This window comes from Enhydra lutris, unplaced genomic scaffold, assembly GCF_002288905.1.
Source record: "Enhydra lutris kenyoni isolate GAN:26980312 unplaced genomic scaffold, ASM228890v2 scaffoldscaffold6, whole genome shotgun sequence".
In the NCBI taxonomy this organism is placed as follows: Eukaryota; Metazoa; Chordata; class Mammalia; order Carnivora; family Mustelidae; genus Enhydra; species Enhydra lutris.
In genome coordinates, this window is record NW_019154090.1 from 22,812,177 (window position 1) to 22,829,545 (window position 17,369).

The 17,369-nt window shown below is 41.0% G+C and overlaps 1 protein-coding gene across 1 annotated transcript in view; it reads right to left on the reverse strand.

The window, feature by feature from the left end:
• Positions 1-17,369, reverse strand: part of LOC111141549 (PHD finger protein 20) — a 137,912-nt gene that overhangs the window by 33,481 nt on the left and 87,062 nt on the right. Inside the window, exon 10 of the mRNA XM_022494168.1 lies at positions 4,218-4,496. Coding sequence (XP_022349876.1) covers positions 4,218-4,496 — 279 coding nt within the window. The remainder of the gene's footprint in view (positions 1-4,217; positions 4,497-17,369) is intronic.

Consider the following 17,369-nt stretch of genomic DNA (forward strand, 5'->3'; position numbering starts at 1 on the left):
AACCAGAGCATGCTCTGACCTGCATGAAGGGACAGCAAGCAGCTCAAGGGCAGAGTGGAAGTGGGCATGCTCTTGGAGAGATTCTCACTGCCTACCAGAGCAGTTGATACTCATGGCTTAACACTACCATTTCACCATGCCTACCTTCCCAGCCTCATCTCCCAGCAGTCCCTCCCCGCGGATCCCACCCAAACACCAGCCCCACAGGGCCCTCCAACCACCCCCTCTTAAGCCCTGCATTTTTCTGCCTTAGTTCACATGGCAGAGACTGCTATGCATTCTCCAATACCCATTTCTCCACCTCTTCCATAAGAAAAGAGAACATTTTCCAGTTTCTCCTGAGCAAGGTGAGGCCAGGGACAATATGTTCTGGCCTATGGGCTATGAACTGAAGTGATCTGTGGCACTTCTGGGTTATACCCTTAAAAGAAAGAGATATGCCCTCCCCTTTCCTTCCCAGCAGCAGAAAGACAGGCAAGGTGGTAAGCAATCCTGAACCACGCAGAGGAAAAGCAACAACTAAGCACAATGCAACCATGAGCTGGCCTTGGACAGCACAGATCCCCAACAGAGCTACCCCCACAGAGCTAGAGTCAGCATTTGTCATTTCCTGACTTGTTAATTTTAGCCATTCTGACTGGTGTGAGGCGGTATCTCATTGTGGTTTTGATTTGTATTTCCCTGATGCCGAATGATGTTGAGCGCTTTTTCATGTGTCTGTTGTCCACCTGCATGTCTTCTTTGCAGAAATGTCTGTTCATGTCTTCTGCCTGTTTCTTGACTGGATTGTTTGTTCTTTGGGTGTTGAGTTTGATAAGTTCTTTATAGATTTTGGATACTAGCCCTTTATCTGATATATCATTTGCGAATAACTTCTCCCACTCTGTCAGTTGTCTTTTGGTTTTTTTGACTGTTTCCTTTGCTGTGCAATTAAATTTAATTGTGTAAAATATATTTTCTATTTAGACATGTATGTGCTTGAACATGAACAGAAAATATCTGAAAAAAGTTTGCTAAACAAAAATAGTCACATCCGCAATGGAGGTGGAAATGCCAAGGGGAGGGAGACCTTTTCCCTTAGCATTCTGTGGTACTGATTTCACAGCAATCATATGTCATTTTTATACTTGGGGGTGGGGAGTACAAAAATTACAGATTCTAAACTTAGAGCCACTGAAATGGAATGTCTGGAAAGCAGGGCCCAAAAAAATCTGTATTTTAACAAGTTATCTAAGGGAGCTTGGGTGGCTCAGCTGGGTAAGCATCTGCCTTCAGCTCAGGTGCTGATCCCAGACTTCATGCTCACCGGAGAGTCTGCTTCTCCTTCTCCCTCTGCACCCCCCAACCCCGTTGTTCATGTTCACTCTTTCAAATAAATAAATAAAATCTTAAAAAAAAAAAAAAAAGGCATCTAGTGTGACTCCCAGGCAGAGGGATTAGCCACTGCTCCAGCTGAGACCTGTGGCAGGTGGTATATGGCGTAAGGGGGAAATCTCAGTGACGAGTCCCTCAAGTTCTAGGACATAAGCCTGCCCCCAGAATTAAATATGTATTCAATGGCAAAGAGATATAAACTCACCTAAAAGATACAAAATGGCCACGAAAGCCAGTAGGACTGGCCGGTAATAGACACTAACATCCTTTAACGATGCTTATTGATCCCTAAGAAATCAGTGCTTGGCCCTAAATGAAACAAGCATCACCCAGGCAAAAGAATGCTCCAATCTGAGAACTGAGCCCATCTTTTTTCCTTTGTGCCAGGAATATCCACAACCAAGATCTCAAGCAGAACAGGACTCAGGTCTCTTTTGGAATGCCCAGAAAAGAGCCTAACAAATACTAGGTATTCAGTAAATGGGACTCAATGAACAAGTCAATCTGTTTCAGTCTGAGGCATTTCTAACTCCAGTGTTCTAACCCAATGGTCAATAAGCAACTTTCTCTTCCCAAACAGGTCTAAACTAGATATAGGGAAGGAGTTTTGATAGCTGTGGGCTTCGTTTCAAATAAGTAACTGGCGCTTGGCCTTGACCATCATCTACTGCACTTTGGTTCATACCAACCGCGACAGCCATCCTGAGCAGGACTCTGATGAAGCCACTAAGGTGGTGAGTGCTTCCATGGCCTGAAGCCCTCATGAGGAGTCTCCTCCTGGGTGACTATTGGCCAGCTGTCCTTCCTCAGGCAGCTCCTGTTAGCTCAATGCTTAGGCTTGCCAAGTGCATGCTAGACTGCCTACAGCTGAGGGTATTAGAGCTAAACAGTCCAATACAAAGGCTACTGGCCATATGTAGCTACTGAGCACCTGAAATGTGGCTAATCTGAATTGAAATGTTCAGTGAGCATAAAATACAAAATAAAGTCACTAGATTTTAAAGACTTAGTATAAGAATATAAAATAGCTCACTGTAAATTTTTATACTGATTACATGCTGAAATAACAATATTTGGATATACTGAATTAATAAAATACATAATTTCATCTGTTTCTTTTTACATTTTTTTTTAAGATTTTATTTATTTATTTGAGAGAGAATGAGTGAGAGAGAGCATGAGAGAGGAGAAGGTCAGAGAGAGAAGCAGACTCCCCAAGGAGCTGAGAGCCCGATGCGGGACTCGATCCTGGAAGTCTGGGATCATGACCTGAGCCCAAGGCAGTTGCTCAACCAACTGAGCCACCCAGGCGCCCCTCTTTTTACATTTTAAAAACTGGCTATTAGGGTGCCTGGGTGGCTCAGGCTCAGGTAAGCATCTGCCTTCAGCCCAGGTCATGATATCAGGGGTCCTGGGATCAAGTCCCACATCAGGCTCTCTGCTCAGCGGGGAGTCTGTTTCTCCCTCTCACTCTCCCTCTGTGCTCCCCCAGCCTCAAATGAATAAATAAATAAAATCTTTATAAAAAATAAATAAAAATTAGAAAAATAAAAATGTAGCTGTTAGAAAAAGTTACATGTGGCTTGCATTGTATTTCTAATAAATAATACATCATATATGGCTAAGAAACTCCCACTGTATCTTTGCAACATGGCTGAGGACTGATCTCTCACAGGGTCAGAGATCACCTTAGTTAACATGGCCTGCCCCACTGTCCTGAAACCTGATTTCATACCTTCTTGGAAACACTGTCACATGTCCTAGGAGTTGCATATGTCATTTAATACCTACGTATTTTGGGGTGCCTCGGTGGCTCAGTTGGTTAAGCATCCAGCTCTTGATTTTGGCTCAGGTCAAGGTCTCACGGGTTTTGGAACTGAGTCCTACATCGGTCTCCTCACTAAACACAAAGCTTGTGTGAAAAGTTCTCTCCCTCTGCCCCTCCCCTCCACAAAATAAATAAATCGTTAAAAAAAAATACCTATGTATTTTAATGGAGAAGTTATAAGCCAAAAATATATAATGATGTTACAATTTCAGGTAAAAAGAACCTGAAGAGCTTGTAGAATTTACTGAAAAGTCATTAAAAACACCTCTGCAGGTGCCTGGCTGGCTCAGTCAGTAGGCCATGCAACTCTTAATCTTGGCACTGTGAGTTCGAGCCCTACACTGGGTACAAAGATAACTTTAAAAAAAAAAAAAAAAAGCCTTCTAAAATCTCCCCAGAAATATGTAATTTTTCAATTTTAAGTTTAAAAAAAAATTTTTTCAAAACAGTTTCTTGTGATAAGACACGAACATGAGATTTTGTGCTCATAACCCTTACTACCACCATTGTCATTTCTATGCAAAATAAACAGTGCTATTAGAAAATATCTTCAGTTACGATTAGATTAAATTGAACTCAAATCTGGAAACAGCAAGAAAGTCCCACAATGTTTCAGTTCTTTTGCCCTGTTGGCAGGGATGGGGTAGGCTTGGGGGATAGAATGATTGTACTCCTGCTGTTCTGAGCTCAAGTTCACTGCTGGCTTCTGAAGGAGCTCCATTTCCTTGACTGTTCCCACTCATACTAGGATTATAGGGCCCTCAAAAGCTAAGTGACTTCTCAAGGTAACTTGAGGAGCAGGAGGCCAAGGTAAGACTATCAGGTATTTCTATTTCCTCCAGGTCCACCACAGCCCCATGATGCAACTCCTAAGGATCACTCGTCATTTTCAGTCTTTGAAATTCAATTGGACCTCAACCTAATGCCTTCTTTTGTGTCAGAAATGCAAGCAATGTGACCTGAGCAACAGAGAGTCCTCTATAATACAGATACAACAAAGAACCAAAGTACTTACTTGGGGAACTGGCAGAGACCCGCTTCCTGGTCAGGCTCTCCTGGTTGGCCTTGTCTGAAGCTGAAGAGCCCCTCGTTTGGACATGCCTCTTTCCTGGGCTCTCCTCTGGCTCTGGTGACTTCTCCATCCCGTGGAAATACTTCATGTGATAGTGCAACAGTTTGGCCTTGCGGAAAAATTTTAGACAATCCACAACCTTGCACCTGAATTTGTGATCTAGGTCGACAGCTGGTGCTTTACATGTCACAAAATCATCTGTTTTCTTAAAAGTATTTGTTACTGAAAAATAAAACAGAAACAAAAACAAAGATCCCTTGTGTTAACCTAGTTATTATAACATATGCATTAACACACAGCAAAAGAAAGTGGAAGAGCAGAATGCATATGTAGCTGGAGACATCAGACAGCCATTACCTCCCCAGATTACTGTCTGGAGAGAATGGATATAACTTCAGGATAAATAATACAGACTCAACCATGATTCATCTTCTGAAAGAAAAGATCAACATGTTTTTTGTTTGTTTGTTTGTTTGTTTTGTTAAGCAGCCATACAAGTTCTCAAGCTTACAGACTACGGGGAAAGAATGGGGGGAAATCCTTAAAAACAAACAAAAAAATCAAGGACCCAACCCAGCACTTACTACTGATGAGTTGGACCAGATTAAGACTTATTACCATCTTGATACCTGCATGTGTGGACAGAACTAGGGAATATTGTTGTGGGATCTCTTTATGAAACCAAAGGGATCTCACAATGGTTTCTGCACAAAGACAGTGTAACTGTTACAAAGGTTTTTGAGATTTTGCTATTGTGTACTTTGTTTGAACAAAGGGACTCAGAGATAGTAAGAGAAAAAATGACAACCAAATAAATGGATCCGATGGCATGAGGAGTCAGAAGTCAATAATCAAATTTAAAGAGCCAGAAAAAGTTTGAAACCCCGCCCCCACCAAAACCAGAAGGCAGTGGTCTATCATGTATCAATGACAAAAAAATAGAGCTGTCACAAGGAATGCATGTGTCTTGGAAAGAGTTTACTGAAGACTGCCTTAACAATGCCCTCACCCCAATGAAAGAAATCACGTTAAACTCAAATTCTTCTACTCTACTTGATTAGGTCACCCAAGAATATTCTGAGTGGACCTTTCTTGAGTGAACCAAATTTTTCCTTAATGCAGTGATACAATTTCCATTAGAAGCAGAAAACATACTGAACCACTGGTAAATATTAGGACTACATTTTCAAATACCATTCCATTATCAGAAGAAAAAAAATTTAACTCAATCTAAATCATATTCTATATTTCAAAATCAGCACTAGGGTATGATTACAAAGTTGCTATGCTGATGACCTGACAGATGCCATTATATGGGCAATTTATACAAGTGAAAAATTGTATTAAACTAATTGTATTAAAGCAGAATGCCTTAAAATCACTTTCTATCTCTAACAAGAGACAAAAGAAAGAGGTACCAATCAATAAGATGCAGTTAAGAGAAGAAAAATAACATGAAATAAAATGGAATATACAGACAAATGGTTGTACTGGAAAAGCATGGCAGTGGAGAAATTCAAAAACTCAAACCTCCAATGCTCGCTTTGGCAGCAGATATACAAAACTCAAACCTCCAATACACCCTAAAATTATTTCTTAAAAGAAGTTACAAGTGATTTCTCTGGAATTTCCTCTTTTTGGGCCTAGTAAGTTGAACCATGTGAATTTGCCATTTTTTTTATATTAAGAAGGTTAAATATTAGTTACTTCACACAGTTCAACCTAATAATTCCTTTTTCCATTATGACAGTCTCAAAAATCACTGCAGACAAGGGACACCTGGGTGGCTCTGTCGGTTAAGCATCTGACTCTTGGTTTCCGCTCAGGTCATGATCTCAGGGTCATGAGATTGAGCCCTATGTCGGGTTCTGCGCTCAGTGCAATCTGTTTGAGATTCTCTCTCTCCCTCTCCCTCTGCCTCTAACCTTCTTCTAGCTCAGGCTTCCTCTCCCCCTCTCTAAAATAAATAAATCAATCTTTAAAAAGCAGGTATAATGGAATCAGCTCAACTTTAAATCACAGCTCTACCTTTCATTAGCCATATATATAAGTTGTGCATATTTTCTAAACTATTCTCAATCGGTATCTATAAAAGAATAAATACAACCTATTTTAAAGAGGTAAGAGAAGGCTATAATATATGCGCTTGGCACAAAGCTGTTCATTTCAAATATTAAATACATCTTGATAAACAGGCTTACGTCCTTTATGGAATGTGGCTGGAGACAGCTATTATAATTATCAACCACACTGAAACACTCCTTCAACCAGCCCTCATAAGCTCTGGCTGCAGACATCTAACTCTATAAGCACTGTCTTTTCTGCATTCTTCTAAAAACTGTGAAATCCAAACCAACCACAAGATTCCTAATACGGCCACTCAATAGGATTATTACCCTCACCTTTCAAAACATCATACTTTTACTAATGCAGCCAAAGGGTTTTATAAATTCACTACATTCTTTTAATAAACACATTACATGGTGCTGGAAAGTACCAGCTTAGTCCAACAAAATCCTGAACTTTTTTTTTTTCTTGCCTTTTTAAAATGTGAATTAAAGTACATTTCCATTTTCCCCAAACAGTTTTGTCAAACTACATACTGGAAGTTACATATTTATCCCTAACAAACTCCATGAGATTATTTTAGTGCAAGTTTTTAACTCTTGATTCTGTAATTCTACATATTCAGATCTTTATCTAAGTTGTTGATAAAGATCCAGTGGGACAGAGCTGAGGACAGCCTTGAGGCTCACACCAAGCAATGAATCTACATTCTCTCAGAACTGCCTAAGCCAATTCAATTTCATCTATGCAGATTCCCAATACACTTATGCATCTATCTCCTACTGATTCAAACAGAGATTTCAAGAAAGATGTGCTCGAACTATCTGCTGAAATAAAGATGCACTTGGTCTGACAGTGCTATAGATCCCCAAAATTAATATGTAAAAACCTAATCCCCAATATGATGGTTTTTGGAGGTGGGGTCTTTGGGAGCTGTATAGGCCATGACAACAGAGCCCACATGAATGGGACTAATAACCTTATAAAAGAGACCCCAGAGAGTTCCCTTGCCCCTTCTGCCACATGACGACATAGTGAGAAGACTGCTGCTTACTAACTAGGAAGCAGGCTCTTACTAGACAATGAATCTGCTGGTGCCTTGATCGTGGACTTCCCAGGCTCCACAACTGTGAGATATAAACATTATTGTTTACAAGCCATGTGTATTCTGTTACAGCAGCTTGAATGGATGAAGACAGATAGTCTATCAATCCAGTTCTCCAAAGAAAGTAAGTTCAGTGTGGCAGCGTAAAAACTCTTCCTCCCCAGAAATAAAACCCTTGGTTCCTCACAGCTAAGCAGAAGGTAAAAACAGCTGGACCCCCAAAGGCAAACAAGCATGGCACTTAGGTGGGCCACCTGCCTCTAAGACACGGGAATAGTATCACAGCAGCTCAAGTAAACAGAGAAACTCCCCAGAAGAGAAGACACTGCCAGGTGTCACTATCACAAAGCCCCTGATCAAATCAAGAGCTCTTTTCAAAATGGCAACATCAATGAAACAAAATGAGTCACTGGTTTTGCCCAAAGGAATAACTATTTAAAGAAGAATGATTTGAGAACTATGAATATCTGACCACAGAAGTTTGATAAGTCAGATTCCCTCATAAACTGAACTCAGTGAGTATAAACTGTTGATATACAAACCATTCCAATTAAGCCTGTCAATAATCTGCCTTGTACCGTCAGGAAAAACAACATAAGCACCAGGCTGAGAAAAGCAGACAATAGGGTATAAATCAGTTATGGAAAATAACCTTTGTCAAAATCGGTTGTATTACACAATTAACTATAATTTTGGATCCACCAAACTGTCGATAAAAATGTTATATAGTAATAAAATAATATTTAGGCTAACATTTTAACGATGATAAACTATTTGGGACATATTAAATTAGAATGAAATAACAGCAAAAACTATAAACATCCCAAGACTTAAGTAATTGCTTCCTTTTTCAAGAAGACCTTGCAAAAACCTTGTATTAGTTTTAACCCAACTAATTTTAGGAGAAATAAAAATGTGGTATTTTCCAGACTTCATAATTTTATCTTAGATTTTGTATAAAGATGGCCAAGACAAGCCTTCTGTACACACAATGAAAGCTGCCAGTTCAGCCAGTGTAGGTCACATGATTGCTTTGGTTTGGCATACCTCTCTCACTTGCAAACCAAGCCCTGCTCATCCTTCAAATGCCATCTACTTGCATAATGCTTTTGCCTTAGCCTCTCAGCAGAAAAGCCTCTACCCTGCCAGGGCCCCTGGGTGGCTTAGTCGGTTTAAGCATCTGCCTTTGGCTCAGGTCATGATCTCAGGGTCCTAGGGTCAAGCCCCACATCAGGCTCCCAGCTCAGTGGGGATCTGCTTCTCCCTCTGCCTTCCCCTCCCCCCACTCATGGACACTCTCTAATAAATAAATAAAACCTTAAAAAAAAGAATCTACCTGTCTTCTTTGAATTCCCATTAAGGACTTCATGTAAAATAAATCTTATAGTATCTATCTCTTTCTATGTCTTACAGTTCGTTCTGCTCATGATTCTGAAATGCTGAAATGGGGGACATGTTCCATTCTTTACTTCTATGATACTTACCTTGGTGTATTGCAACATTAAACAAGAAAGCTGGCCTCTCCAAGACCATATCCTCACCAAATGGGAGGAAAAGTACTTATTTCACAAGACTCTAACATGTTTCCTTGAGGTAACAGAAGAGAAAACCCATTAATAACTACAGCAAGTTACTTGAGTATTAGTTGTCATCATGGTTGTCACTAACCGCATGGTTGTTTGTTTAAAAAATCAAAGTTGGGGGCACCTGGGTGGCTCAGCAGGTTAAAGCCTCTGCCTTCAGCTCAGGTCATGATCCCAGGGTTCTGGGATCAAGCCCCACATCGGGCTCTCTGCTTAGCGGGGAGCCTGCTTCCTCCTCTCTCTCTGCCTGCTTCTCTGCCTACTTGTGATCTGTCAAATAAATAAATAAAATCTTAAAAAAAAAAAAAAAAGTTGTGCAAAATCCCAGCCATGGGTCCCTCTATCAGTGGCACAACTTGAAAAATTTTAACATCTAATTGTCCACTTTAATAATCACTCAAGTTTGGTAATAAAAGCACAATAGGGACAATAAAAAATGATATAACCAGCAAAATATTTTACATTTTCAAAGAATTTAAAAATAGAATATGGGGGTGCCTGGGTGGCTCAGTCAGTTGAGCATCTGCCTTCAGCTTAGGTAATGATCTGGGGGTTTGGGAACCCAGCCTGGCCTCAAGCTCCCTGCTCAGGGGAAAGCCTGATTTTCCCTCTTCCTCTGCCACTCCCCTTGCTTGTGTTCTCTCACTTGCTCCCTCTCAAATAAAGAAAATCTTTGAAAAAAATAAAAATAGAATATGCACAGCATAATTATGCCAAAGAAAACCCACAAGAGAAATATTATGATTTAAAAAATTACGTAGTGTGGCGCCTGGGTGGCTCAATGGGTTGAGCCTCTGCCTTCGGCTTAGGTCATGGTCTCGGGGTCCTGGGCTCTCTGCTGGGCGGGGAGCCTGCTTCCGCCTCTCTCTCTGCCTGCCTCTCTGCCTATTTGTGATCTCTCTCTGTCAAATAAATAAATAAAATCTTTTTAAAAAAATTACATAGCATATATACAATACAGTAGTAAAAATAATGGCAATCCTTCGGTTATGAGACTTCAAGTAAAAAGAAAAACAACTGTTTTCTACTCTTCCATGCTTTCTAAAAAGGTGTAACAGTCATATTATCTTTACAACAGAAAGAACACAGTGCTTTTATATTTCTATATTATACTACTCGCTAGAACAGTGTTCCTGTGGTGAAAAAACCATGGTGCTGGGGTGCCTGGGTGGCTTAGTCATTAAGCGTCTGCCTTCAGCTCAGGTCATGATCCTGGGGTCCTGGGATCAAACCCTGCATCGGACTCCCTGCTTGGTGGGAGCCTGCTTCTCCCTCTCCCACTCACCTGTTTGTGCTCCCCCTCTCACTCTCTGTCAAAAAATAAAAAAAATCTTAAAAAAAAAAAAAAAAAAAAAGACATGGTGCTAAAAGCATGGTCAAGAACTAGGAGAGCTGCTGGCTGCCCAAAGGGCCCACTGGGCCACACACAGTCTGCATAGTGGCCAGGTCTCACACAGGTGAATACTTCCCAGTGGGAGTTTATCTGGATCATATGTCACGGATGGCACCAGCCAGCTAAGTGACATCATCCATCTGCTGTCAACGAGGGAGCAGTTACTAGAACACAAAAGGCAGAAAATATGAAAATTAAATCCTCAAGGGAGCCTGGTTCAAAAGCTAAGATTAATCAAATTACCCTTTGGGTAGAAAGTAAATTACTGGAACCAAGTTACTCCTGCAAGTTGTTACTGGTGTTATCATATAAATGCTCTGTGCTCAGGGCGCCTGGGTGGCTCAGTGGGTTAAAGCCTCTGCCTTCGGCTCAAGTCAGGATCCCAGGGTCCTGGGATTGAGGCCCACATCAGGCTCTCTGCTCAGCAGGGAGCCTGCATCCTCCTCTCTCTCTGCCTGGCTCTCTGCCTACTTATGATCTCTCTCTCTGTGTAAAATAAATAAATTAACTGTTCTGTGCTTTTCCTCAGGTTTAACAGGTTTTTGTTTGGAGGAATCAAGGCAAAGCACAGAAATCTCCCCTGGGCTCTGAGGCTCAAAATCTCAAGAGTCACCGTTTGCTTCTGCCTCTCCCCAAATTACTACTGTACGTTGACATATACAGAGAAAAATGGCCCACAGAATTTGAATTTGCTTTTAAGAATAATAACTCTAGGGACGCCTGGGTGGCTCAGTTGGTTAAGCAGCTGCCTTCAGCTCAGGGCATAATCCCAGGATCCCTGGGATCGAGTCCCAAGCAGGGAGCCTGCTTCTCCCTGGCTGCCTCTCCCCCTGCTTATGCGCTCACTTGCTCTCTATCTCTCTCTGACAAATAAATAAATAAAAATCCTTAAATTAAAAAAAAATAGAATAATAACTCTAAGAATGTCTTCTTTACTTTTGGGAGGAGAATGGGGGAAAATAAAGTATAAAATGTCTCCTAATAATCCCCACCTCCTGGTATTCACATCTATGTGTAAACCCCTCCCCGCTGAGAATAGGCAGGACTTACAACTTGCCTCTATTGGAATGAACAAAGGCGACAGTATGTTACCTTCCTTGAAAAAAACTTTTGTGATTATATTACTTAATATTTAACATCTACCTTACCAGCACATCTTCTCCTCTAAAGGCTTGATGAAACATGCTGCTACGCTGGGGGCTACTCTATGAAAAAGCCCACGGGACAAGAATCTTAGAGCACCAACAAGAGCCATGGCCCTGAACCTGACAGCATGAAAGGAACTGAATGCTGCCAACAACCATGAGGGTCGGAAAGCAAATCTTTCCCCGGCAGAGTCTTCAGATGAGAACACAGCCCTCCTTGACTGCAGTCTTGCCAGACCCAGGTAAGTTCAGCCTGGATTCCTTGTGCACAGAAACTATGAGAAAACAAATGTGCTGTTCTAAGCCACTATGTTTGTGTAATACTGTTACATAGCAGTAGCTAACAGCAAGATCGGAACCCTCTCGTTTTCTATATACTTGGGTATTGTTGTTATACTTTCCCTTTTATGATAAACATACATTAACTTTATACTAAAAAAAAGTTTTTAAACTATGTTTTCTGAAATATGGCTTAGAAATATACCCTATTTAACCCTTTTTTTAAATACCCAAGACCAGAACCTCAAACCTCACAGAGGATTATGACTGTGATATTTAGTCTCATTGACCATATCCCGGCATTCCAAGCCCTTCTCAATCTAAGTACCCCCTTGCTTTCCAAACTCATCTCCCATTACCCCACAATGAGGCCTCAGCAGCTACCTGACTACGGGCCCACCAAACTGCTTCATGCTCTCATAGCTCACACCTCTGCTCAGGCTTTGCCCTCTCCTGCCATTCTTCCATGGCTTGGCCAGATGTTTACTTCTATCCAAACTCAGCCCACTTCACGTGCAGGATGTTGCCCAGATGGCCGTGGCTCTCAGGGACCACATGCCTGTCAACTCCTGGCACAAATGATCTCCTGATGCACCTCATCGTTGGTACTTCAGATGCGCTCCTGGATCCCGTTATTTGCCACTTCTCCAGCCAGAGGATAAGGGCTACTTCCCATTGTCTGAGGTATGGGCCCTCAGCACTACCCCCTAATACAGCTGGTATTCTTGTCAGCAATGATGCCATGTGATCCCAGTAGTTTAACACTTTTCTGACATGCACTTCCAATACTATAATGGGTACAACATTTTTCAGGTCTGTGAATAAATAACTTTATCAGCTCTGAAGCAACAAAAGGCAATCAAAGGCAAACATGAATGGATTTAAATGTTCACAGCAAGTCTGGTCAAATACATCGAATAAAAAAAAAATGTCCTTAGGTAGAGGAACAGTTAAATAAATTATGGCAAGTCTACATTATGTAATTCTAATCAGCTATTTAAAAGAATAAAGTAACTCTGTACCTACTGATATGGATAATCTCAAGACAGACTAAGTGAAAACAGGAAGTTGCCTAGTCCATACCATAGTATATGATCCCATGTACGGTTACAGGTGGGGAAAAAAAGATATGATAAAAATACATAGAAAGAGGGATGCCTGGGGGCACCTGGGTGGCTCAGTGGGTTGAGCCTCTGCCTTCGGCTCAGGTCATGATCTTAGGGTCCTGGGATCGAGTTCCGCATCGGGCTCTCTGCTCAGCGGAGAACCTGCTTCCTCCTCTATCTCTCTCTCTGCCTGCCTCTCTGCCTACTTATGATCTCTCTCTGTGAAATAAATAAATAAAATCTTAAAAAAAAAAAAAAAAAAAAAAAAGAAAGGGGATGCCTGACTGGCTCAGTCAGAGGAGCAACTCCTGATCTTAGGATCATGAGTTCAAGCCCTGCATTGGGTGCAGAGATTATTTTTTAAAAAGTAATTTTTTTTTTCTTAGATGCATAGAAAATAAACCAGAAAGACAAAAATCAAGATGTTGATAGTGAAGAGGGGCTTGGGTTAGAAATGCAGGCAGTAAGAGGAACTTCCATATTTTCTATGTATACCCAAGGAGCAACAAGCATACCTAGCACCCATATCTTGGTTTCTAATTACAGTTCTTTACTTATAAGACATCAGGACTGCCAGAGGAAATCCAAGGTTCTGAATCCCTTGCTGAAAGGATGAGTAAGTATAAGATGAGCTGAAACATCTTGTTTTTTTGTTTTTTAGTTTTTAATTTTATTTATTTATTTGACAGAGAGAGACATAGCAAGAGAGGGAATACAAGCAGGGGGAGCTGCAGATGGAGAGGGAAAAGCAAGCCTCCCACTGAGCAGGGAGCCTGATGTGGGGATCAAACCCAGGACCCTGGTATCATGACCTGAACAGAAGGCAGACACTTAATGACGAAGCCACCCAGGCACCCCTTGAAACATCTTGTTAAACCAGAAAATAAAGAAGTGCTCACATTTAAAAAAGAAGAAGAAGAAGAAGAAGAAGAAGAAGAAGAAGAGGAGGAGGAGGAGGAGGAGGAGGCAGGGTAGGGTGGGGCTGGCTGGTTCAGTTGGTCCAACATGTAATTTTTGATCTCAAGGTTGTGAGTTTGAATCCCACATTGGGTATAGGGATCACTTAAAAACAAAATCTTTAGGGGTGCCTGGGTGGCTCAGTTGGTTAAGCATCTGCCTTCAGCTCGGGTCATGATCCCAGGGTCCTTGGATCAAGTCCTGTGTTGGGCTCCCTACTCAGCAGGGAGTTTGCTTCTACCTCTCCCTCTGCCCACCCCCAGCTCTCTCTCTTAAATGAATAAACAATATCTTTTTAAAAAATTAAATAAATAAATCTCTTTAAGAAAGTAAATAAAATCTTAAAAAAAAATATATATATATATATATATATATAAAGAGCTCATAGAATGAAGAAGATAGAGGAACCAGTCTGAAAGGTTCTCACTGGCTAAATCTGGGACAACGTGGGTATTTAAATAAATAACCATACACACATCAGGCGCCCCTGTGGCTCATTTGGTTAAGCATCCAACTCTTGACTTTGGCTCAGGGCATGATCTCAGGGTCATGAGATAAGAGACCCACATAGGGCTCCGTGCTCAGCAGGGTGTTTACTTGATATTCTCTCTCACTCTGCCCCTCTGCTTGCTCATGCTCTCTCTCTCACTCTCTCAAATAATCTTTTAAAAAGAAGAAAATGACAGGGACGCCTGGGTGGCTCAGTTGGTTGGACGACTGCTTTCAGCTCAGGTCATGATTCTGGAGACCTGGGATCGAGTCCCACATTGGGCTCCCAGCTCCATGGGGAGTCTGCTTATCCCTCTGACCTTCTCCTCGCTCATGCTCTCTCTCACTGTCTCTCTCTCAAATAAATAAATAAAATCCTTAAAAAAAAAAGAAGAAGAAGAAGAAGAAAATGACAAACACAGATTATAACGCATAGAACAAAGCAAGAATCCATGAATCCATGCAGATACACATAAAGAAAGAAAGAAGGGAAATCTCTTCCTTATAATAGAATATAAACTAATAAAATATAAAAGAAATTATTAAAGTTAGAAATCACTATTTGGGGGCGCCTGAGTGGCTCAGTGGGTTGGGCCTCTGCCTTTAGCTCGGGTCATGATCTCAGGGTCCCAGGATCGAGCCCCGCATTGGGCCCTCTGCTCAGCGAGGAACCTGCTTCCCCCCTCACTCTCTGCCTGCCTCTCTGCCTACTTGTGATTTCTGTCTGTCAAATAAATAAATAAAATCTTTAAAAAAAAAATACAGAATAATCTTTTAAAAAAAAAGAAAGAAAGAAAGAAAGAAATCACTATTTGGCAGTCATCAGAGTAAAAACTGTTTCAGACAAGAAATACCAAAAGATGCTAAAATAGTAGGTGAATGTTTCATGGAGAAACAAAATATTTACATAGCCTCAAAGTATCCTCTCACAAGAAATTTATTAATTATAAAGGGAAAAATAATAGCTTTACAGAACAGTAACTACCTTAGCTAAGTGATCATTAACATCACTGATAAATGGGACAAAAAGACATCATGTGCCTTTTGACAGAATGCACTTAAAAAGAACATGTTGCCTATATGGTACATCTACTGAAAGTTAATAACATAAATCTACTCATGAGGATACATCAGAAAACACCAAACTGAGAGACATCACATCCTTCAGAAATGTCAAGGTCATGAAAGACCAAGAAAGACTGAAGAATTATTTCAGATGAAAGCAAACTAAAGAAACAAACAATGAAATCCAATGTGTCACCCTGGATTGGATCCTGACCAGGAAAAAATATTTTTCCTACTTTTGCTATAAAGGACATTATTAGAACAACTGAGGAAATCAGAATAAGGTCCTGATTTTGTAATCATATGTAGTAATATAAGAGAATGTCCTTGATTTTAGGAAATATGCACTGAAATGTTTATGGGTAAAGTTCTGCAACTTATGCCAAATAATTTAGAAATAATACTTTTTTAAAGAGGGAATAGGGATGCCTGGGTGGCTCAGTCAGTTAAGCATCTGCCTTCAGCTCAGGTAATGTTCCCAGGGTTGTGGGACAGAGTCAGGCTGCCTGCTCAGAGGTGAGCCTGCTTCTCCCTCTGCCTCTGGCACCCCTGCTTGTGCACTCTCTCTCTTTCTGTCAAATAAATAAAATATTAAAAATAGAGAAGGATGGGGCGCCTGGGTGGCTCAGTGGGTTAAAGCCTCTGCCTTCAGCTCAGGTCATGATCTCAGGGTCCTGGGATCGAGCCCCACATCAGGCTCTCTGCTGAGCCGGGAGCCTGCTTCCCCCCCGCCCCCGCCTGCCTCTCTGCCTACTTGTGATCTCTGTCTGTCAAATAAATAACTAAAATCTTTAAAAAAAAAAAAAAAAAAGAAAGAAAAGAAAAGAAAAATAGAGAAGGAAAGAAAAGATGTTAAAAAAAAAAAAAAAAAGTGATGGGTTGGCACTTGGGTGGCTCAGTCAGTTAAGCATCCATCTCAATCTTAGCTCAGGTCTTGATCTCAGGGTTTTGAGTTCGAAGCTTTGCCCAGCATGGAGCCTGCTCTTTAAAAAAAAAAAAAAAATCATTAAAAAAAATAATAATAAAGCAAACATGGCAAACTGCAAATTAGTGGGGGAATCTGGCTGAAGATATATAGGAATTCTTTGTACTACTTTTCTAACTTTTTGTAAGACTGAAACAATTTTAGTCTTAAAACTTATTAAAAAATATATGCAGAGGGGTCCCTGGCTGGCTTAGAAACCAGACCATGCAATTCTTGATCTTGGGAGTTGTGAGTTTAAGTCCTGCATTGGGGGTAGAGTTTACCTATTTAAAAAAAAAAATTTTTTTTAATATGTGCAGAAAAAAAAAATATGCAAAAAAACTTCTTTGAGGCCACAGAATAGCTAAATGGGAGGAAAACAACCCTGCCAAGGCTTTCCTTGCAAATCTCTGCACTCAGTCCTCACAAAAATCACTAAGCATTTATTCCACAAGATGGCAGAGCTGCTCCAAATGCCAGAGCTATGGCTAACACCTCTCTTTTGCTCTGGACTAGATGGCACTGACTTCCCAGGCTCCTCCTCCTCCTGCCAGTCAAGAGCTTTCTTCACACAAATTTCCTAGATTGGGACTCCATCCCAGGTTAGAAATGCCAAGACTGGTACCAGCTCAGGACAGCAATCACTAAATAGTGACTAATGCGACAGCATCCTGGCCTCCAGGGACCCTGCTGGATGTTTCTGATGATGATACAGCCCTCCTTCCTGCTTACTTACATAATACATTCCTGCTGAATGAATCCTCAACAAAACAATCTCTCCTAGCCATCTTTCTAGATCACCCTGTACTCACCACTAACCCCATGTTCCAAAAAAAATACCAGAAACATCATTCCGTTTCCAGGTCAACACATCTTCCTCCCTCGAATTAAAGAATTCCAAAGGCACCACCGTGTCTGGAATATTGACATCACTTATACCAC